The sequence below is a fragment of the Lagenorhynchus albirostris genome, chromosome 20, assembly GCF_949774975.1.
Source record: "Lagenorhynchus albirostris chromosome 20, mLagAlb1.1, whole genome shotgun sequence".
Classification (NCBI taxonomy): domain Eukaryota; kingdom Metazoa; phylum Chordata; class Mammalia; order Artiodactyla; family Delphinidae; genus Lagenorhynchus; species Lagenorhynchus albirostris.
Window position 1 is genome coordinate 42328336 of NC_083114.1, and position 24338 is coordinate 42352673.

The window sequence follows — 24338 nt, forward strand, 5'->3', positions numbered from 1 at the left end:
AGTCCCTCATACTTCTTATATGATACTAATCCCTTATGCTTGACCATTCATCACAAGCAGATCTTAAAAGACACTGAGTGGTGGTCATTCCCCAGCCCTGTGCTAACAAAAGGAACTTCCTCAGTGAGGTTAGGCAAAGTCTCACACTACTAATCTACCAAGCTACATTCGCAAGGATAGCCAGTTACTGCTGTTTCTTCCTTAGCTGTCTAAAATATAAAAACTGAGGTTTACCTCTCAATTCGAATACACTATCATTACCGTCTGGTACAGCCCACCTGTCCTGTATCCACTCTCAATTCTTATTGTATCATCCTACTATCAAACATATGGCCGAACATCTATTCACAAAGGTTGCACAGTTCACCCTTGAATACAGGTTTGCAGGTTTGAACTGCGAGGGCCCACTTATACACAGATTTTTTTTTCAATACATATCACACAATCTGCGGTTGGTTGAATCCGTGGATGTGGAAATACGGAGGGTTGACTACACAAATACGGAGGGTTGACTACAAAGTTATACACAGATCTTTGACTGTGTGGATGTGTGAGTGTGTGTGGGGGCTGGGGGTCACTGGCACCCCTAACCTCGTTGTTCAAGGATCAACTGTATTTCATACAGCTAAAAAACAAAAAAAAAAACCCTCAATTTCTTCTGTGCTTTCAAATTTCAGTTTTTAAATACGTGCCTAGGGATTCCCTGGTGGCGCAGTGGTTGAGAGTCTGCCTGCCGATGCAGGGGACACGGGTTCGTGCCCCAGTCCAGGAAGATCCCACATGCCGTGGAGCGGCTAGGCCCGTGAGCCATGGCCGCTCAGTCTGTGCGTCTGGAGCCTGTGCTCCGCAACAGGAGAGGCCACAACAGTGAGAGCCCCGTGTACCGCAAACAAACAAACAACAACAACAAAAAAAGTGCCTATTCCCTGAGTTGAACAGAGTCAGAAACCTCCACTGTGCTATGCTATGATGGTTTGTGGTTAGGTTAGTATGTCTGTTATAGAAACTAAGAGCCTGTGCCTATCTCCTGGCACCATGCCCAAGCATTAGCTTTGGTTTTGTGATACTTTCTGGGCATTCCATACAATGATCATAATTCTACCAAGGACCTTCTCAGCTTTGAAAACAGGAGCACCAAGGAACCTGAAAGCCAGTGTTTTAAACTCCTGTCACATCTGAAATTTTTACAGTGTGTGGATTATACAGGTATCTCTCATGCCAAACTCAAGAACTGAAGAGAATTATTTGGATGAAGTCTTTTTAATCTAAACCCTAGCTATTAGCTGCCCTAAACTCAGGGACCAAATATATTTGGATAATATGGTATCCCCTTTGCTATCTGAACTCTTGTTATTGCAGGATGGAACCCACAAGATCTGGGTAGCAAGAGATACTCTCACTGTGTCACAAAACCTATCCCACGGGCTTAGCTGCTCTGCGGCATGTGGGATCTTCCTGGACCAGGGCTCGAACCCGTGTCCCCTGCATTGGCAGGTGGATTCTTAACCACTGTGCCACCAGGGAAGTCCGAGGTAGTATATATATTTTTAAGGAGGTACCCTTGCTACAAGTCCAAGAGGAATGTGTTTATTACATGAAAAGCTGCCAAAGAAGGAATCAGAACCAGTTTAATAGGCATTTTAACTCAACATTAGAGCTCATGGGTTAATTCTGTTTTAAAACTTACACTATATGTGTTCTTTCCCTTCTTCCTTCCTCCAAAACAAAAGAAAAGTAAATAAGTAAAAGGATCCAGAGACAAAAATCCAGAGAGTCTATGACCTTGGAAACTCTGGCCCCAACTTGGCTGTAAAGTTTTAAAAGCCACAATCACAGTTTCTCCTTCCACTGTAACCAGTTCCTCCTTTGTTACTGGCCAGCCATTAAAAACAAACATAGGGACGTAGGTCCTTCGGATTGAGGCACATACCTCATGAATTCTCAGATGCTCAAAGACTGGGTCCCCAAAGTCTAGTCGCTTGGAAATTCAGCCCTAGGTGGGATAAATTCCACCTAAGGCTAAACACCAGCCCCAAATTTATCATCAAGAACCATGAAGGAACATTAAAAACAACACTCAAGAAGGCAGGAATCTGCAGAGAAATAAATAGATAGAATTTCCTAGGTTTTAATGTTTAGTACTAACTCTACTCTATAGTACTTAAAAGGCAGTTACAACACTTGAATCTGTGCCCCAGTAGAATACTGTGATGTATATGCTTTTCTACATAAGAATAATACTGGAGGGGAATTCCCTGGTCTAGTGGTTAAGATTTGGCGCTTTCACTGCCATGGCCCAGGGTTCAATCCCTGGTCAGGGAACTGACATCCCACATGCTGTGCAGGGCAGTCAAAAAAAAAAAAAGAAAAAGAAAGAAAGAAAAAATAAGCTGGAGAATGGGAATAATAATTGTTGCATAATTTACTGATTTACTGAGTATCTTCTATGTGCTAGGAACTCTTTTATAAGCACTTTGATATAACAACTTAATGACTTCTCACAACAACTATAAGAAATTGTTATCATTTCATCTTACAGATAAGGAAACAGAGGCAAGGAGCTTGGATAACTAAGGTCACAAAGATCATAGGATACGGCCTCAGGAGTGCATATTCTTAATATGTTATACTCCAAGTATAGATACGCTTTTAGTTTGAAAGAAGGATCTATTAAAAACTGAAGGATTATATGTCAATTATACCTCAATTTTTAAAAAAAGGATTATAATTCTTAAATCTTAAGGGTTATAATTATTTGTAGAATCCTCGGAGAGAAAATGTCCTCACCATTCAGCTTGTTTTCTTTGCTCTGCCAACTCGTGGAGCCGCCGTAGGGCTTTCTCTTGCTTCTTCTCATCTTTGCGGGATCTTGAAGAGACATTTCGAGCAAACTCTCTCTGCTTGAGATCTTTCAATCTCTGGGTAACAAAAGAAAGGAACAGGGAGTGGGTGATTTAGAATAACCTGGGAATCCTGAAAGCAAGGCTTTCAGAATATTTACCCATAATCAATGGTTATAGCGCTAGTGTAGAATACATTGTTATACTCTCATGGTAATTGAAAACACAATGGCTGATTACTTTGGGTAAAGCACTTGGAGTATCTGCATTCATAATTAGGACAGCATACCATTTGCTTTATTGGGTAAAATTAAATAATTTCAGAAGCAACAAGCAACATTAGGAGAAAAGAACACTAGGAGAAAAGAAAAGGGACTATTTAATCACCTGCTCTTCCAGGATGCAAAACTAGACAAATAGAACATGAGTTAAATTGTAATAACACAAGCCAAAGAGAACAGAAAGGGGTTAGCTAGTATAGAAAATTACCCAGGTGTAAGATCTTAAAAAGCAATGTACAGCTTACATGGGGAGGTTATCTGAATCATTCAGACTAATAGAAAGCATACTTTTATTTCACCATAAAAAGGTGCTATTCTTTTCACCATGAACCGTTTTCTTGCTAACTAATCAAACAAACCATCTTCCAATGCTTGCATGTTCAGAGCTCACCAGTCTGACCACTTTCATCTGGTCAGTCTGCTGAAATTAGAGAGTAATATGTGTGGCTTTTCATTCCTTCACGGCCCTGAGAGGAACATCCAGGGAATGAGATGGGAGAGTAGAGACAAGTCAAAGTATTACTTAAAATCCTGATAAAAGAATGGGTCTTTTATTCTCAGAGGCTACTATATATAATTTTCCTTAAAACAAAACAAAAACAACAACGTTATGACACACTGATGACAGACTCCAGACATATCTATCTGCAATGAAGACGTAACTAAAATTATTTTCAACATACTAGGTAATATAAAAGCAAACAAACCAAAACACATATATTAACCTATGCTTTTACAATAGCATTGGGAAAAGGAATCTGACCCAACATAAAGTGGACATTGCTTTGTTTGAAAGGCATGATGTGCAACAGACAGAGGAATTTTCTTATCTAATATTTATGAAATGTGTTTTGAATCTTTTTGAATTGGGAGGGGAAAAGGGTAGAAAGACACACACAAAAAAAGATACACAGCTAAAGACACTAGTAGAAAAACTCACTCTTGTGATCTGGGCTCCCAAATTAGAAGGATTTGCTTTCAATACATCAGCTGAAAATGTCACATCACAAAGAAAAAAAAAAGTAAAAAATAAAACAAGAATGGAAGAGAAAAAAAAATAAAGCAAGCATTACTGAACAATCAGGGATAAAGCCATCAACTCTAAAAGGGTTGGGGAGAAGGGAAGCACCTATACAAAACATGTATGTGTACGTACACACAGACTGACACAGTAATAATCCCTTCTAGATAAATGGAACCATCTCCATTCCTTTAGGAAAAATGGTTACAGAACTTTAGGAAAGACCAGTGTGGTCTAAAAGCAGTTAGTCTTATTTTCATTTACCTTTATTTTGGGGGCGTTCAAGTAACCAAGAGATGGCAAAATTGTTTTACTGAGGCTGGCTGCTCAGAATTAAGATTTTTATAAAAATCACTTCAAGATAGAGGAGCAACTATTTTAAATAAATATGAACTCCAATTTCCTCCTTCCAAGGAGAATGGGGCAGAGAGAAAGAGCCTATCAGGACTATTGTATGATTATTTTAGGCCACAAACCTAGTTTTTTCCTGCCCCAAACACTTAACAGGCTCTCTAGCCAAGATTTAAACAGAATGATATGTTTTTCTCTAGCCACCTCATAAGCCTGGAAAATCTCCCCATGCCCAGTCATTCCCTTCCCTCTTATACTTTTAGGAGTTATTCCCCAAACTACAGGACACTGTCTAAAAGTATGAGCATTTTATCAAAGTCTGGAGTCTCCAAGCTAAGTCAATGATTTCCAATCATTCAGCAGCCACCTGGTACAAACTTGAAGTTGAAGGGATAGAACTATTTCCACATCAGCCTGAAGACATCCTATCTCAAATTCCCACAATATAATTAAAGGTAGGGAGGGAAGAAAATGGGATGATGTCAATAAAACAAGTTCAAATCGTGGTCCTATATAGGGTGTAGCAAACACTCCTGTATCACCTTTACAAACTTTATAGTTAAGACTGGGGTCTTAAAAATAGAATTGGGGCTTCCCTGGTGGCGCAGTGGTTGATAGTCCACCTGCCGATGCAGGGGACATGGGTTTGTGCCCCGGTCCGGGAGGATCCCACATGCCGCGGAGCGGCTGGGCCCGTGAGCCATGGCCGCTGAGCCTGCGCGTCCGGAGCCTGTGCTCCGCAACAGGAGAGGCCACAACAGTGAGAGGCCCGCATACCGCAAAAAAAAAAAAAAGAATTGGGAACCCTAGAATTCTAACCCAAACCTTAAAGACAGGGCTTGGCAACTCTCCCAAACCCAAAATGTATATTTGGGGTCTCTCTCAGATAAGGGTGTTCTGATGATAAAAATGGATTCCTAACTCCAAGTCTCTCCTTTCTTCTCAGGGTCAAACTAAATTCCCCTCACAAAGTCTCTACTGATCCCTCATAAAAGATAGGATTTTTCTTCTTTGTGAACTGTCTTATTAACACTTTGTTATAGCAGTGATCTAGCAATCATCATATTTAGCCTGACTATACTTATTCCTGTCTTTCAGAAGGGCAGTTTGTGTAAAATTTCAGAGTGAGAAAGACACGGGTTCAAATCCATTAATTACTGGCCAAGCGGTTTCACCTCTCTGAGCTGCAATTCCCTCATTAGAAAAACAGGGCTATCTAGCAATAGATTTACGAGATTAAGTGTCAAAATAAATACGAGTAAAGCATTTAGTATGTCCAAATTGTTCAATACTGCCCCTTCCCCTTTATTTGGGGCAGGGACTATGGCTTATCTTTATAATCAACCCTGCAGCGTAAGGAGCAGCGCCAAGGCTACAGAACTCATCTGGTAAATGGCTGGTGAAATAATTTGGCTTAAACACTGGATCCTTGATTTTTGACAAATCCTCGTTACCACCTGTAGGAAAGTTTGATATGAAATATTTTCATGTATCAATATTTACTAGGAACATATTCAAGCTAAATAATGTTTTTCCTAGTTATTACTCTCATACAGTAAGGAAGTCGCTCTCTCTCTTTTTTTTTTTTTTTGGCCATGCTGTATGGCATGCAGGATCTTAGTTCCCCAACCAGGGACTGAACCCAGGCACCGGCAGTGAAAACAAGTCCTAGCCACTGGATCATGAGGGAATTCCCGGAAGTCTCATTCCTTAGAGAACCAAAAAGCCTAAAAATTTAAACCCCTTACTCCTGAACAGAATTGGGCCAATGGCGAAAAGGATACTGACCAGAAACTTCTCAATTTCCCATCTAAAAAGTAATTTTCATAAAGGTACAAGGCCCCCAATACAGAATCAGATTTTCCAGTTGCCTATTTTATTCCAAAAGGCTACCAAGCTTGGCTCATATGCCACTGAATACCCGTATGAAATTCTCTCTGTGTGTGACCTGTACTTTTTACTTTCCACTTAAATTCTGAAGAGGAACTCAACTTCAGATAGCTTTTTCAAGGCAAGAATAGAGGAGCAACATAACTGTCAGAGAAGAGACAGAGTTCAAGTAAGGAGACCAAAAAGTACAGATGTGTCATCAATCCAAAAACTACTTTCAAAGGCTGAGCAAATTCCATACTGTACACACAAATTCAAGTTAGACTCCAAACTAGCACACAGTCTAATCTGAATGGATCTAATTAATCATTTAAGGTGACTCCAAAGCTACTATGTCCTTATATCTGAAAATTATAAAGTATGCTTTCTGAAGAGTTACTAATAAATTTGCTTATTTATTAATACTTATTAATATAAATTTAAGCCACATAACACATCTTTAGCTGAAAAATATTTGATTCAAGGGAAAGGAGACCAAACCCCATTCATAATGAAAGGGTTTGAAGATCTTGTTTTCCTGAAAAACAAATAGCATATTTCCAAAAAAGTATACATTTGTGACAGAGAACATAATTTCTCACTGATTTTCACTCACATGGTAGCTGGGGTTTCTATTAAATTTCCCAAAAGACCAGTAGAGGGAAGAACTTAACAAATAACCCAGCTCTTGAAATACCCATCCACAGTTGGGCTAAAGACCACTTCAAATGTAAATGACATTCTAGTTCTTAAAACCAGCTAAACAGCACTGTGTTGGCAGAAAAGTATCTACTCCAGACCCAAAATCCTGCTCCACTATCCATCTGCAAACAAATTAAACCAGAGAAATGAGAATCTGGTAAATCTTACCAGGTTTTCAGTGTAGGTGATATATTTGTCCACATTATCAATAATGTGGAGTGTCAATAGCAAGAAGTGGCACTGTGTTTGAGCTGGGAATGAATGAGACAGTTTTCCCTATCAACAAAAGATAACAAGGATCTCAGTCTAATAAAATACTTTTTATATCTTTTGATGCTACTCTTCTCTTGAATCACAACAAAATTTTATGTTAGAAGCTTATATTTGATTGAGTATACTTTACTAGGAATAAATCTATTATCTTTCTCAAGTATTTTAAATCTATTATTGCAATTTAAAGAATAAAAACATTGTTTCCATGTGAAGGGAATTTCAGGCACCAGAAAATAGGCAGAGAGTATTTTCTATTGCCACTAAAAAGCCTATGTTCTAATATTTACTCAATTCTAAAGAGAAACCTAATTCTGTCTCTTCAGGGTCAGATTATCTGTGATTTTTCTCACCAGATAGCAATCTCACTCTCCCAGAGATTGTTCTTAGTTTTCCTTTATAACTAACCCTGCAATGCATACACCATTGTCTATGGCACAAAAGAGATGTTCAATAAACATTTATCAAACTTGTTTCAGTTTTAAAATCAGTTATTGGGAAAGGGAACACATACATACTTTTACGTGTTATTTGTTGGTTACGAACAGAGATGGAAAATGGTGATCAAAGAAGCAGTGGTTGCTTGCAACTCAATCTGTTTTTCTGCCTAAACATGATCCAGCCCTTTCTGAACTCAACTACTCCCTTTCCATTATGTCAACAACCCCACATACCCCAAATCCACGGCCTCTTCTTCCCACTGTTTCCTGCCTCTCTTCAATGACATAACATTAATGAGGAACTCCTTTCCCCTCCAAAACTGGAGTAGTCATGCTGTAGTTGCTTGGCCAGGTTACCCACTTCAAGTCTCAGTGTTTGATGCCTCTGGATGAGACCAGCCAGAACATCGCCATGTGATGAGGGAGGGAAAAGACCAGCAGAGAACACAGAAAGCCTCAGCGTTAAACTACTCACAGAAAAAAGATTATAGTTGAAAGGTTAAGGAAATCCAAGTTACTGGGCACTGAGGTGTAAATTCTTCTTTTAGCACATGCATATCAGTAAGTGATGAAAATGAGTTTTATTCAGTAACAGAGAACACCAAATGTTTGGTAACAGAGAAAACTAAACACTAATGATGATTACAGATACTGAAAAAACTCAGAAGGGAAAAAGAGAAGTATACATTCTTTTGGCTAGGTAACAGTAGTTCTAATAGTCATTTATAGCAATACCATTTGTGCCCAATTACTCTGAAACACAATGACTTAATATCATTTGGTTAATATCAAGTTAATTTGTCATAAAATCACTGTTATATTTGCTTTTATGTTCAGAAATACAGCAAAAAGCCTTAAAAGTATGTTATATTCTTTAATAGCACCAGGTGTATACTGCTTTAAGGTATTTTTCACACACACACACACACACACACACGTATTCAATATATGAAGTCACCATCATCACTACCAAAATTTAAGTTTGATAATGAAGTTGTTAAAAATAATTTTATTGATATGTAATTCATGTATCATAAAATTCACCCATTTAAAGTGTAAAATTTAGTGGGTTTAGCATATTCTCAGAGTTGTGCAACCATCAGCACTATCTAATTTTAGAATATTTCCATTATCCCCCAAGGAAAACCCATCCATTAGCATTCATTCCTCACTGCCCCTTTCTACCCAGTCCCTGGAAACCTGAACTATATTATCCATAGATTTGCTTATTCTAAACTTTTCATATAAATAAAATCATACAACATAAGGGTCTTTTGTGATTGGTTTCTTCCACTTAGCATAATATTTTCAAGATTCGTGCATGTTGTATTTACCAGTAAGTCATTCTATTTTATTGCTGAATAGCATTCCATTGTATAGTTGTACCACATTTTGTATATCTATCCATCAGTTGATGGATATTTTGGTTGCTTCCACTTTTTGGCTATGATGAATAGTGCTGCTGTGAACAATCTTGTACAAGTTTTTGTGTGGACATATTTTCATTTCTCTTAAGTATGTGTTGGTCATGTGGTAGCTCTATATTTAACATTTTGAGGAACTGTCAAACTGTTTTCCAGAGGGGCTGTGCCACTTTATAACCCCACTAGCAGTGTAGGAGATTTCCAATTTCTCCATATCTTCTCCGGCACTTACTGTGTCTTTTTCATTTTAGCCATCTGAGTAGGTGTGAAATGGTATACCACTGTGGTTTTGTGGATAACAAGTTTTAAGTATATCTACATAATCCTCTAGAGATCATATCTGGAGGCAAAGATTTGCCCTCTAGGTAAAATCGGAAGGAGCATAATTCGTTAAGAGTTGCTTAGGTCCAAAGCAAATGGAACAGCAGCATCCTAGTTCAGAGTTCTCTTTTCAGTACTGTTGCTCACAAACTTATCATTATTCCTTAAGTTGCTTTAACTTTTCAGACTACAATAGAACATACAGGCTCATCCCAGAATCTCTGCCACAGTGCATCACTGTGATGAATGCATGTGTATAGAAGCAGAAAACCAGTTGAAAGCTACAAAACATAAATTAGGTAGAATCATTTTTATTCACTTTGGAATTGTGTGTCAAGATAAAGAACAGAGTTAGAAATACATAGTATGAGAATACAGGGTTTACCACCAACCTTAGCTCCCAAAGGGTCTGTTTAAAGTTACCTCGGCTCACAAAAGCAGACAGCTTCCCTAAACAGATGCAGAGTTTTCCAAGGTTAACTAGGTTGTGACAGCAGGGTGTAAGGAACCTATTCTCAACAAAAGCAGAGGTGGTGGGTATATAAGATTTAACAAGTGAAAAGGCTCGAATCATGCTCAGTTGTTGGAAGACTGGCCAAATGATGTCAATTCTCTTATTAGACAAAACAGTCCCAAAGAAAATGGTATCCCACAGTGTACAAAATATCACTGAACCTAAAATTTTCACCTCTCTGATACAGGTTATTAAATACAGGTTTCTCTCTGATACAGGTTATTAAATACAGGTTATTAAAATACAACTACAATATGCTTTAGTTCTGAGATACATTCCTCTCTTCACACTTGCTTTTGCTTCTCAAAGAATAATCTCTTCAGAAGTGAACTGTGCTATTTAAGTCACCATTTATGAAGCTTTGGGATTCATAAATACTTTATGATTTTCCTAACCTGTTTCACATCTTTACAATAATCAATTTATGGTTTTCTAAGTATAAACATTCTATAAACACCCAAAATATACAGCACCTATGAAATATCTTCATTGGTATCTGATCTTAGGGATTTCACTTCTTAGAAAGGTCCTTTTCTTTTAGCCCTAGAATTATCTTTTCTCACTTTGCCTTTTTAATTTTGTTTTTACTTCTGCACTGCCCCCCCCAACACCTGCACTGAATATCAAAGTTGCACTGAAAAAGGAATACAGTTACATTTCATCAGATCTGCAGTGGCTTCCCAGAGGTTCAATTGGCTTTGGTGTGCTTACTGTCCTGATGTTACATGTGCCAAGCATACAGAGAATCAAATGCATCGAGAGGCAAAAAAATCTGACCAGTCAATAGTGAACCTTCAAGTGGAAAGTAGTCCAAACTTGAATGAAGTTTATGTGAAGTCCAAAAATGATCATTCCTTCTATCACCAAACAATTTCTCAGAAAATACTTCAATTCAGAAGTATTAGACAAAGTTTAGACAAAGTTAACTAAACCATGTAGTAGTTATAGATTCTATTCTGTGCAATTCAGAATAGAGAAATCACTAATGGCTGCTATAGGCTTGATTTGTTTTAGTTCAGTCATTTATAAAGCTCAGGAAACCACTACTTTTACAGATAAAACAGACCTTCGTATTTCTTTTTTTAAAAAATGTACTGAAGTACAGGGGTTTTCATACTGAAGCTACCTTAGCAAAAAGAAGAGGCAGGCTGAAAGCATTCTTTCCTCTGATGGAGATACTGATTCTTTGTACAAGTTAAAGGAATTTCTCAAAGCTGCTTTACAGTACCAGACTTTGATATTGGATTGCACTACCACAGATGGTTTTGAAATTGCAAGGAAATTGTACCCAACACTAAGGAGGAATAAGAAGGCATCTTTTCAATGTGCTACTTCCCTAGTGTCAATGAGAACCTGTGGGAGCCTGTGTGGAAAAGAAGGAAAGGTACAGGCCTGGGTCACAAATTCAAATGTTTAGAGGGATTTGGTAGGTAATGTAATGAGTCTCACAGGCTTATGTAAGAGAAGAGATGAAGTGGAAACCATATCTAATTGGAGAATGAGAACATGCCTTTCTAAAGAGAAGGCAACTAATCAGCTTTACCCAACTGTTATGTTGATATGCAGGCCCAATGTTCTCAGATGTTTCAATTTTTCAAGATAAGCCAAAGCCTGAATGATATAATATCTCATTTTAAAAAGTTGGGAACCCACTGAAATTAAAGGAGAAAAAAACTGACACCACAAAGACCAGGCAAAATACAGCTGACCCTTGAATAACATGAGTGTGAATTGTGCAGATCCACTGATATGTGGATTTTTTCCAACAGTAAATACTATAGTACTATATGATCTGGGGTTGGCTGAATGCACAGATATGGAACCACAGATAGGGAGGAACCTCAGATATGGAGGGCCAACTATAAATCATACACAGATTTTCGACTGCCTGGAAGGGTTGGCACCACTAACCCCCGTGTGGTTCAAGGGTCAATTGTACATCTGTGGGACAATTTGTGATCTCTAGTTTATGTACTGGAGGCTAGTGAGGAGAGCCCCTTAGTGGCACAAATAAAAGAGAGTAAGACTGGAAGAATCCTGAGTGGGTAATAAGGCACCAAGAAAGCAAAAGCAAAACCAAAACACACCAGCATTAAAATAAGGCACCGACCACTGTGCTGCTACAAATTTACCTCTGGGAAAGAGAATATTCTTTGGAGTTTGAAATTTAAACCTTGCAAGACTAAAGAAACGGTTTCCATTGTTATATTCATTAGCAGATATGTTCTTTAAAAAGATATGCAAAATAAAGAGGCACGAAGGTAGAGACGGAAAAATGTTTAGTTTCAAAGTCAACTTTAACTTATAACTAAGCCAACAAAGGTAGAAGATGAATACTAATGTTTATTGAGCACTCAGGCATATCAGAACTAACATATATAAAAATGAATCATACATTGGGTTATCCCTTGAGGAATGGAAGGCTTACCCTTGAAGATTTCAAAATGTATGAAATTATCACTTTTAAAGAGGATTGAACTGCTAAAAAGAGCCAAAATGTCTAATTAGGTTTTTCATCTCTGAAAATCAAGCTGGGTCTTAATATCTGTGTATTAATGACTCTCTTCACAAAATATCTTAGAAAATTTGAGAAAAACGAGTGAATAGTGAGATGTACACAGCACCAAAGGGCAGGGGGATAAAAAATCACCACAAATAAGGGTGACCACATAGCTCCTTTTTGAGAGATTACTTGTGCTTAATAAAGATAAGGGCATGTTCAGGATCCTGCCTACACTAGTAAGTTTACCACTAACATATTATTTCTCTGGAAAATTTTAATGGTGAAAATTTGATGAAAGATGCAAACTAGGGATTACCAATATAGGGTTGAATGTACTTACCTATTATCTCAGATTCATAATAATCCTGTGTGCCTTCCTGGAAGACAAGACAGGGTGTCTTTATGATTTTAGAGCATAAATTTGGAAAATGGTAGGTCCATTTGTATGGTAAGTTCATGTCCGTCAAAGAGGAATGAAAAATAGGACCTACCTCCTCCTCTTAGGGATTACTTAGCTGTGTTGTACCAAGGTCAGTTAAAGTCTCCTTAGAAATTCTAAGGGCAGGGAAAAGTAACTATAAAAAATTCAGTACTGTGCATTTTTTTGTTTATATATTTATAGCATTCTGTTTCAAGATTCTACCACTTGCATTGAGAACAGTATAAAGAAAGATGAAAAGCCTACATTTTAACCAAATAGAGAACACTACCAAAAAACAAACAAAATAACAAACTTATACCACATCTGTTCTTTGTTTAAGAACAGCCCACATAAGATGGGCTTTTGATCAAGGTGAACAAATAAACTTACATGCATTCATTAATCACACCAGCTAAAGACTTTTTTCCCAGACCAGGGATCACAGATATATTCTATATTAATGGATAAGGTAGTTCAATATAAGAAATCCTTAATTTTGTATTTTCATTTTGATGATAATCTAAAAAGGAGTAATAATAATAAATATTTGAGATCATTTAGATGAGAACACAGAAATGTTTACAACATAACTGGGGACTTAAAATGAAATTGACTGGTTTGTACCAAACAAAGGCCAAACAATACCACAATATCACATGTATTTCAAAGTTTTTCAGTAGTCTTAAGAGAACAGAGTTTCTCAACCTCAGCACTACTGATCAACATTTTGGGCCAGGTAATTCTTTGTTGCAAGGAGCTTTTCTGTGAATTGTAGGATGTTTAGCGGCACACTTAGTCTCTACCCACTAGGTGCCAGTAGCACCATCTCCCTAGTTGTGATAATCAAAAATGTCTCCAGACATTGCCAAGTGTCCCCTGGGGGACAAAATCTCCCCAGATGGAGAATCACTGCAAAAGAGAAAAGTGATGAGAGAACAGAGGCAACACAAGGTGCACAGGAGAATAAACATGTCAAATTCAAATGAATCAGTTGTAATAATTTCTCCTACTCTCAAACTGAGAGCAACATCACTAAAACATTACCATCCATCACATTAATGTTGTCAATGCGAATTTTATTAGTTCCGTATTTTTGCTCAGATTTAATTTGTAAATCTGTTTTGCTCTGATAGAATTTTTTCCCCTTAAAAAGCAAGTCTATACATGATTCAACTTTGAATCACACTTTTCCTGGTTCATTTTTTTCTAATTGAAAGGGAAGTCAAGAAACTTCTTTCAACTAAAAATGTAATCTTTCTAATTGTTCTTTTTTGGTGCCTAAAGTTTCCTCTGGAATCTTTTCATTTTTTAAAAAAAATTTATTTTATATTGGAGTATAGTTGATTTATAATGTGTTAGTTTCAGGTGTACAGCAAAGTGATTTAGTTATACATATATCAATTCTTTTAATTTATCATACACAATTCTTAACCGAAGAAATTCTCAAGAGCCCAAAATGGTAGATAATGTATTTAGATGCTAAATATCTTTGTTAATTCCTCCAAACAAACAAAACAAAAACAAAACCCCAAATCTGAACTACACACACACCAAAAAGCTGGAAAAGTTACTGGATAAGCAATATTCACTGTTGCATTTGTCTTTCTTGACAGATGATTCTTTGAAGTAGTAAGGTAATTGCTAATATATCTTGTCCATATATATGCTCTCTAGATTTCTCTTCCTCAAATCAAGTAGAGCTGACAATATATTAAAACAATGTCCAAAGTTGTATAAAAAGTTGAAAAGCTGTCTTCAATATAACTCTATCAGTGGAAGAATCTTAAACTGGTTAGGTGTAGTTAAATGTGGAAAAAGTATAAGACCACAACCAGCTTACAAACTATTCCTGTGCCAGTAAAAGAAAACTTAGTCAAAGCTCACCTTTTATGTGCACTAAAATCTTATGGTTGGTTGGAAGATGAAATAAAGGTTAAAAAAAAAAAAAAGTTGGTTTGACAGGTCCAGCTTATGAGAGCATTCCAGTAATGCTCATAAATCTTACAAATTTAACAACTACAACCATTGTATCCCCAAAGACTTAGCAAGTTCTGGTAAAGTCACCTAAGATCAAATGGCTCAAAATTCTTTAATAAGTTAGAATTGTTCTAGAGATGTAAAGATTCATTTCCTCCTTCTAAAATCCCCCAAGGGAATTATTGCCGCCTTCTTTATGCCAGTACTAGTTAGGAATAAGTTCCTTTTCTAAATCAGTGAAAGAAAGAAAGAAAAGAATAGAATAGAAAAGAAAAGAAAAGAAAAAGACCATAAAGAAGGTGTAATTCATTTTTCAGCAAGCTCTTCAACATGCAGCATCAGAATTTTCTGTTGAAGTTAAAATAGCATCTAACTTGATTTTCCTCCTCAAAATTTATCTATCCTCCAAGGTATACCAAGTAACAAAATGACTTACTGATAGGAAATAACCAATACAGCATGAATTCTTAGATACAGAAGAGGAAATGACCACAGTCTGAGATAACTATTCAAAGTTTAACAAGTTCAGAAAGGGGGAGAAAGGGAAACAAAGCTCCCAGTGATCCTTAGTTGAAAAATACAAATTTAGAAACCACTCAAAGCCAAAAATTTTATGCACGATTTATGAAGCTCACAATTCTTCACTCTACATACAATCTTGGAAGGATGAGGTCAATGTCAGGACTCTGTCACTGGAGAAAAGTCAAATCAGTCAGATGACCTCAGATAAAGACAGGCAGATACAAGAAACCATAGTCAACAAGTTTTTTGGGGTACACTCATAAAATGCAATAGTTATAACAAATAAAGTATCTTTTTCTTTGTTAGAAATTAACTGTTCCTCACCTGCTTGTGTGCATGATCATAGGAGTTGATATGGTTGTCAAATTCCTGATGTTTCTGATATTGCTTATCACAGAGTTCACAGTAAAAGTTGGCTCTGAGGTCTTCCAACGCTTTGGCAATTGCCTTCTCTTTATCAACATAATCCTGTAAGAACCACAAAATAAAACAAAAAATGACTTGGTAGAGTTTTAAGTGAATGTTATAAAAAAGTAGTCTTCCCTGAAGAGGGAAAAAGGGCTTTTCATAACATTTAATGGTACCAGTTAAAGTCAGACAGAGCAGAAGTAGCAATATGGTGCGGTAATTAGCGTGTGGTTATACTAACGGTTGTCTTCAAAGAAAGTTCAGAGTTTAATTTTACTTTCTCTTTTGGCAGTGTGGTGGACTAGATACTGTGGCATTCCCTACTCCTATCCCTGGCTAAAAACCCCTCAACTAACCAGATATATAAAACACAATTTTCACTGCACTGCAGGAACCACAGAGAAAAAAGTAAATCCCCAAGAAGGGCAATCAGAGAAGAAAAAACAAAATTTAAAAATCAGCTATGACCTGAAACTGAAATCAGAGCTGTGATGGGCAAGTGCTCTCCTTAGGACATGTGGGTGACACTCGTGCTTGAGGTTTAAGCAAGGTGGGGGAACTAAACTTGAGAAGCCTCACTAGTAAGGAAAAGAACCTGGAAGTAGGCTGGAAATCCCAGGATCTCTGGGTCTTGGCAGTGGGAATAAAATATATTCTCAGAAAGCATCCTCAATTTTGGTCCCGAATTTTTTCCTAGATTAGGATCAATAAAATATGAGTTACAATCAAAGATTACTATACACACAAAAGGAAATAAATCTATCACAAGCAAGAGTCACAAAAAATAAGCAATAGATTTAGTTCCCAAGAACTCAGATTTTGGAATAGTCTGTTACAGAATATAAAGTAACTATAAAATGTTTAAAATATAAAATGGAATTACAAAAATTAGCAAACATAAAACACTAAAAAATCAAAACCAAAAAAATAGGCAGACTGCAGAAAGAACCAAATGAGATTTTTACAACTGAAAAACCTAATTGTAAAAAATAAACAAAAAAATTCACCAACTATCTAGGGGATGGGTTAAAAGACAGTCAAGATACAGCTCAAAAAAATGTAGCAGGGTGGTGAAAACGTTCTGCTATTAGATTGTAACAATGGTTGCATGACCTTGTGGAATATACTAAAAACCACTGAACTGTACACTTTAAAAGGGTGAGTTTTATAGTAAGTGAATTATATTTCTATTGATATAATGGCTGAGAATTTTTCAGAACTGATGAAAGACATGACTCCGGAGGTACAGGAAGCACAGGTATACCACACAGGCTAAATAAAAATAAGCACCTAGAAACACTCACTGAGTCCCATAACTATGGGAGCAAAGACAATGAAATCATACTACTACCCAGAAAAAAATTAAGGATCACCCACAATCAGATTGACAGAAGATTCAAAAGCAACATCAAAAGATGGAAGATAGTATGCTTTGGTGTGTGAGAGAAAACATTTTCATTTGTATACCAAATGAAAATATTTTTCAGAAATGATGAAATAAAGGTACTTCCAGATAAAAAGAGAATTTACCACCTACAGATTCATTAAAAAGGAACTTCCTAAAGCAGTATTTCTGAAATCATAGATTGTGACCCACTAGTGGGTCATGACATTGATTTCGTAGATTGTAACAGGCAGAAAAAAAGGAAAAAAAAAAAGAGTAGAAAAATACAGAGGATATTTCACATAATAAAGGTAAATACTGTCTTCTAAAACTTTTGTTTCAGTTGTGTTTGTGTGGTTGTAATACTAAAAATATTCTTACTGAGGACTTGAAAGTCACTGTTTTAAGGAAGGAAAATGATGCCAGACAAAAGGTCTGAAATACTAAAAGTAAGTGGTAAGAAATGAAATTAATAAATATACAGATTAATAATCACAACAGTAACAACACCACCTAGCTTGCAGGATGGAAAAGAGTTAAAAAAAAATGCTAGCAGACACAGCCATAGATAATAGGAAAGGGTGTTTGAAATTAAAGTGTTCTAGAGTCCTTCTACTGATTGAGATGGAGTTAACTTTAGACTTTGTTAAATTAAGCATAATTTGTATTAGAATTCCAAGGGTTGTTATCAGAAAAATAGGAGTAGCAAAGGGGGAAAGATTAAGATAACTTCAATTTTATAAAGGTAAGACAGACAACAAAAAACAGGAAAATAGAAAGTAAAAAGATGTAAGAAACAGATTTATAAGTAATCATAAGAAATGTAAAGTATTAAAATAAAATACTGTCAGAAAAACAAATCCAACTACATGCTGATTATAAGAGATATCCCTAAAACATGAGGACTTAGAAAGTTGAAAGTTAAAGGACAGAAAACGATATGCCAGGCAAGTTACTAACCACAAGAAGCTGGAGTAACTATTAACGTTCAACTTTTTAGACTTTATAGCAAAAAGCATTACTTGAGACTGTGGCCAGCTATGGGGTTAAACACTACAAGATTATTCTCCAAATAAGATGCACTGCTAATTTTGAAAAGCCAACACAGATATGCTGGTCATCTATTAGTCTTAATGAGGTTTTGGCTCAAAACTGTGGGACTGATCCAAAGAAGTGGTCCAATTTGCCTCAGCAGTTCCACTTAAAAACTAGACATCTCAAAGCAAGTTGAGCATATTCATTTGCTATAAAGCAGCACAGAAGAATGAGAAGGGGAAAGGAATGATAAATGATTCCTTGCTAGCCTTCTACAGCAGGGTAGATAAGTAGCTCCTTCTAGTTAACAGACCTAAAGATAAATCTCATTTCAAAGGCTCTACAATCTGCCTTTCTTTTATTCAGTTTAGTATCTTTTGGATACACTTTCAAAGCATCTCTATCATCTAACATCTCTCCACTATTTCTCACATGAGCTATTTAATCAGTATGCAAGAGAAGGCTGATGTATTTTGTGGAATGCCAGTATTGAACTCATTTGGATAAATTAGTTAAAATTGAAAAGTGAATATATAACACATTATGATTTTTTTCCCTATTCGATCCTTCTCAATAGTTTTCTCTCAGCATCCTGGGCAATTTCATGTTGTCTGGCTATTAAGCTCCACAATGGGAGAGGCCACAACAGTGAGAGGCCCGCGTACCGCAAAAACAGAAAACAAAAAAACCACATACAATCCAATTAAATATTGATTATAAGAGATTCTTTATTGCATCTCAAGTCTTTCAAAGGGAATCACATTCTTTCTTTCTTAAATACTTTCTTTGAAATTTCTTTTAGAAGAGTCTTCTGGTGGCAAATTTTATCCAAAAATTTATCTATTTTTAATCTCTACTCTTTTTTTTTTTTTGCGGTATGCAGGCCTCTCACCATTGTGGCCTCTCCCGTTGCAGAGCACAGGCTCCGGACGCGCAGGCTGAGTGGCCATGGCTCACGGGCCCAGCCGCTCTGTGGCATGTGGGATCTTCCCGGACCAGGGCACGAACCCGTGTCCCCTGCATCGGCAGGTGGACTCTCAACCACTGCGCAACCAGGGAAGCCCTAATCTCTACTCTTAAAGATATTTTTGCTGGGTGTGCAATTCTAGGTTGATGGTTGTTTGCTCTGAGCACATTCAACATTCCATTAGATTATAACAGAATTGACACTGTATTCTGACTTCCATGTTACTACAACAGTTCTTCAAAGATTGTGTATTTTTTATGGTATTGTACAGTTTTACCAGGACGTGTCTACATGTAGACTTCTTTTTTATCTTGCTCGAGATTCATTAGGCTTCCTGAATTTGTGAGTTGTGTCTTTCATCAAATTCTGGGATCTCCTCTTTGAACACTGCCTCTGCCCTATTCTTTTTCTTTCTTTCGTTCTGGAACTCTGTCTAGACACATTAGAGCTTCTCATTCTTTATCATCTAACTCTTCACGTATACTCCATTTCTCTCTCTTTCTTTCTTGCCCTCCCTCTCTCCATTTTTTCCTGCATCCTGATACTTCTTCAGATGTGTTACAATTTAATATTCAACTCTGTGCAAAATGCTATTAAATCCTCCCATTGAGTTTTTATATGGTCTCTTGCCCTTTACTCATGATCTCAATCCCTTTTTATTCTTAAACATATTAAATATGCTTGTTTTACACACTGTAATCTGAGCTGACAACTCCAATATCTTAAGTCTTAAGGGGTCTGACTCTACTCTTCTTTTTTCTCCATTAACTCTAGCCCATAGTGTCTAGTTTCTCAGTTGGATTTGTGATATGACTATGATCTTCTGTTTTGGGGAGCTTTATCTAGGATTTCTTTTCTTTTTTTTTTTTTGGCTGCGTGGCTTAGTTCCCCAACCAGGGTGTGAACCCAGGCCACGGAAGTGAAAGCGCTGAGTCCTAACCACTGGACCACCAGGGAAATCCCTAGCTAGGAGTTTTTTGAAGCCTAACTTGTTCTAAAGAAGTTTGAATTTTCTTCTTCCCAAGGGCCTGAGACCACTTTACCATATATTTCATTTACTCTTAAAATGTCATAATTTTATGTCCCACTAAAAAAAGAAAAGAAAAAACTTCTCAGCCATCATCTCTTGGAATCTATCCCATTTCTCTCTCCTGTTGGGACTTTAGTAATATTGTATTAAGCTGTCTGGATATTACCCCATTGATCTTGGATAGTCTGTTCTGTTTTTTTACTTTTTCTTTCAACTTCAGTTTGGATAACTTATATTGACTTGTCTTCAAATTTACTGATTCTATCTTCTGCTGTGTCTAGTCTGCTGATAAGCTCATGGAGAGAATTCTTCATCTCTGATACTGTGTTTTTCCTTTCTCCCTGGGTGATTTAATCCATTTCCGTGACTTCATCAATATGCTAGACATCCCCAGTCCAATTATTTCTTGCTGAGACCAACAAAAGAATGCAGAAATAAAGAGGAAAAGAAGTGGGGAAAAGGGAGGTGGAAAAAATAGAAAGGACAAAATGAGATGGCAGATTTAAATCCAAATATACTGGAAATGACACTACCTATATTTAGATTAAATACTCCAATTAAGAGAGACTGGGGTGGGGGGAAAGATATTGGAAGACTAGATAAAACACCTACAAATAATCCAACTAAATGTTAATTATAAAAGCTAAAAGAGGGGCTTCCCTGGTGGCGCAGTGGTGAGAGTCCGCCTGCCGATGCAGGGGACGCGGGTTCGTGCCCCAGTCCGGGAAGATCCCACATGCCGCGGAGCGGCTGGGCCCGTGAGCCATGGCCGCTGAGCCTGCGCATCCGGAGCCTGTGCTCCGCAACGGGAGATGCCACAAGGGTGAGAGGCCCGCGTAACACAAAAAAAAAAAAAAAAAAAAAAAAAAAAAGGCTAAAAGAAAAAGGGTGGAAAAAGACATCAGAAAATACACTAACCAAAATAAAGCTATCAAAATTGATATCAGACAAAAGAAACTTTAAGGCAAAAATATCACTTTATAATAACAGGCTCAATCTATTAACAATTATAAAGTTGTATGCAGCTTCAAAATATATAAGCAAAAATGCCAAAGCTATAAGAAGAAATGGAAAAATCCACCATCAGTGGGAGATTAACATTCCTCTCTCAGTAACTGATAGTTCAAGCAAGCAAAAAAATTTAGTAAGAGTATAGCTGATTCAAGGAATACAATTAACAGTCTCAAAACAAATAGGATATGTGTAAAACTGCAGCCAACAACTAGAGGATACATATTCTTTTCAAGTAAACACAGAGCATTTAAGAAAACTGACCACTTTAACACATTTCAAACAACTGGTATTATTCTCTGTATTACAATTAAATTAGAAGTCAGTAATACAATAATCAGGGGAAAAAACAGTCACATATTTGAAAATTAAGAAATACTTTTAAATAACTTAGTAAAGAAGAAATCATAATCAAGCAGAAAATATTTCAAACTGAGAGATAAAAATGACACACCTCAACTCCTAAGATGTAGCTGAAATGGTAACACTGAAGTGAAATGGGAGGGGAGGGGGAAAGGGAGGTAGAGGGTGGAAGCAAGGAAAAGGAAGGAAGGGAAGGAGGGAGGCAAGGATGGTGTAAAAACTGGAAAAGATGATGCTGAAATGTCACTATCTGCAGACAGTATGTACAAAATCCAACAAACTCTTCAGATAATAAACTCTTACCAAACACTAGTAATGGAAGCTTGCTGGATACATAAAAAACAAACTAACAGAAAACAATACCAGGATTTCTGGTATGAATGTGGCAACACAGGAAAACAACTTTCTTTTTCTCTTGAATACCACACAAAAGCAAAATAGTGATATGATCTGGAGAATGAGAAAAGGCATAAGAGAAGTATGTGAGGAGAAATGAAGCAGAAGCCATTCAAGGCCAAGTGAGCAGTGAAAAAAGGCCAGCAGTAGCAGATTTTCAGAAAATGACAGCAAAAACATACTTCAAGTATGATAAATGGCTCACTTGAAGTGATACACCTACATCTCTTGCACTCATCAAGAATTTCTGAGATCTAGAAAAGCAGAGGGAAGAACTTGGATTGGAGCAATGGGAGACATCCCTTCAAACACACAAATATCCAAATCCCTTCAAATATACAGGCCAAAAACCCAAAACCAAAACAAAAAACCCCCACCACATGCCTTGATCTACATGTTGAAGGGGCACATTTTGTGCCAATGAAAACAGTCCCAAAACAGTGGTCATAATCAACACTGCAGTAAAGTTATTGAATCTTAAAGGTAAAGAAAGACTCCTCTGAGCAGCTAGGTAAAACCATCAAAGGGAGTAGCCCAGCCTTCAATTTCTTCAGGATTATATTCAATTCCAGAAGCCAGTGGTACAACACTAGAAGATATCTAAGGAAAGAAAGTATTAACCAAGGATTTTGTAATGTACATATATTTATATATGTGATTGAATTATTTTTATAGGTTCATATAACATATGAGATTATATAATCTCATATTATAAATATATAATATAATCTCATATATTATATATATTTTATATATATATAAATAATTCAGGAAATATTGTTTGTACAACCCCCTTTAAAGAAGTTACTAGGAAATAAACAGCAGAAGTGATGAGGAAAAACTCAACAGAAGGACTGGAAGGCTGCTTTGAATACATTTACATGTAGAATTGAGGTTAAAAGAAGTGGGGCTACTAGGGTATCAGATTACAATGTACATGTTACACGCCCTCACAAGAAAGAAATGGTATAACTAATATAAGATGGGGAGGGTGGTAGAGATAAGTAAATGGGAATTAGAATTTGCCTTTCGTTACAACTATAATAGACGTAAAAAAGAACTCCATTTAAAACTGAAAATTATGTAAGTATTATACAACCATATTTAATTGTATGCTACATACACACTAAGTTTACTGATATTAGGTGGTAGACGAAATGAAAGGGAGGAAAAGAGGAAACAAGGAAACTTTCTCCTGCTTACAGTATGAAAATGATGGATACTCTCTAAAAGAAATAAAGAACGAAAGGTAATTTTGTTAAGTTATAAAGGTAATTAAAACAAAAATATAATCCAACCTATATCCACCTATCTATATCTATCTATCTATTTATAGCTTTATCTACCTTACACTCAGAGGAGAAAAACAGAGCAGAGTCAGCGACTTAAAAAGATAAATATGAACTAAACATATCTGTCACATAAAATATACAATATTAACTAAAAAAAATTTTTCATACTGTAACACAAAGCAAAACCCAACTCTATGATGATCATAAGAGGCACATTCAAAACAGGGTGATTCAGAAAGACTCAAAAGGATGGAGACATACTAAGCAATACATATACAAAAAATGAAAGCAGGAGTCAGGGTTTTTCAATCAAGGTAGAATTTACATTAAAAGCTTTAAACAAGATAAAGGTACATAATGTCAATGAGGTCAACTCATGGTATCTAAAAATCTTAATATCTAACTATCATAATCTAGCAGCAACATCCATAAAACAGAAATTAGAGGAGATTCAAGGGAAACACATGAACATACTAAAGCAAGGAGACTCAAATCATCTCATTACATGACAGGTCAAAGAGATAAAAAATAAACAAGGATACAGAACACCTTAAGGATATTTTAACACAGTTATGTGCCTGAAAATAGGGCATACATCTTTTATAAAAGTACTCATAGAACACTCACCCCAAAAGACCCTACTAGGCTACAGAGGAAACCATAATAAATCCCCCAAAGAAGAAATAATATGAGCAACATATATGAACACAGTACAATGAAACTGGGAATTAACATTTTTAAAAAGGCCTTTCTACAAATCTGAAACTAGAATATCCAGGGAAAAAATGATAACGACAACATTATATATCAATATACACAGGCTACAGGTGAAGCAGTGTTTAGGAAAAACACACGGGTTTAACTACTTTAAAGCAATCAAATAATAACAAATAAAAGCCATACCCTGGATAAACTCTCATACGTGTATACCAGGAAATATATGAATCCATTTATATAAAAGTCAAAAACAGTTAAATTAAACAATACACATTTAGG

At 36.5% G+C, this 24338-nt stretch overlaps 1 protein-coding gene across 6 annotated transcripts in view; it reads right to left on the minus strand.

Annotated features, from left to right (window-relative positions):
* Window positions 1-24338, minus strand: part of GPATCH8 (G-patch domain containing 8) — a 98394-nt gene that overhangs the window by 6342 nt on the left and 67714 nt on the right. For 5 of the 6 annotated variants that reach the window (XM_060133238.1, XM_060133236.1, XM_060133241.1 and 2 more), the window contains 2 exons: window positions 15781-15924; window positions 2788-2918 (listed from right to left, as the gene is read on the minus strand). In XM_060133238.1, coding sequence (XP_059989221.1) covers window positions 2788-2918; window positions 15781-15924 — 275 coding nt within the window. Of the gene's footprint in view, window positions 1-2787; window positions 2919-15780; window positions 15925-22255; window positions 22305-24338 lie in introns of all 6 variants that reach the window. The other variant, XM_060133242.1, reaches the window with a different exon arrangement.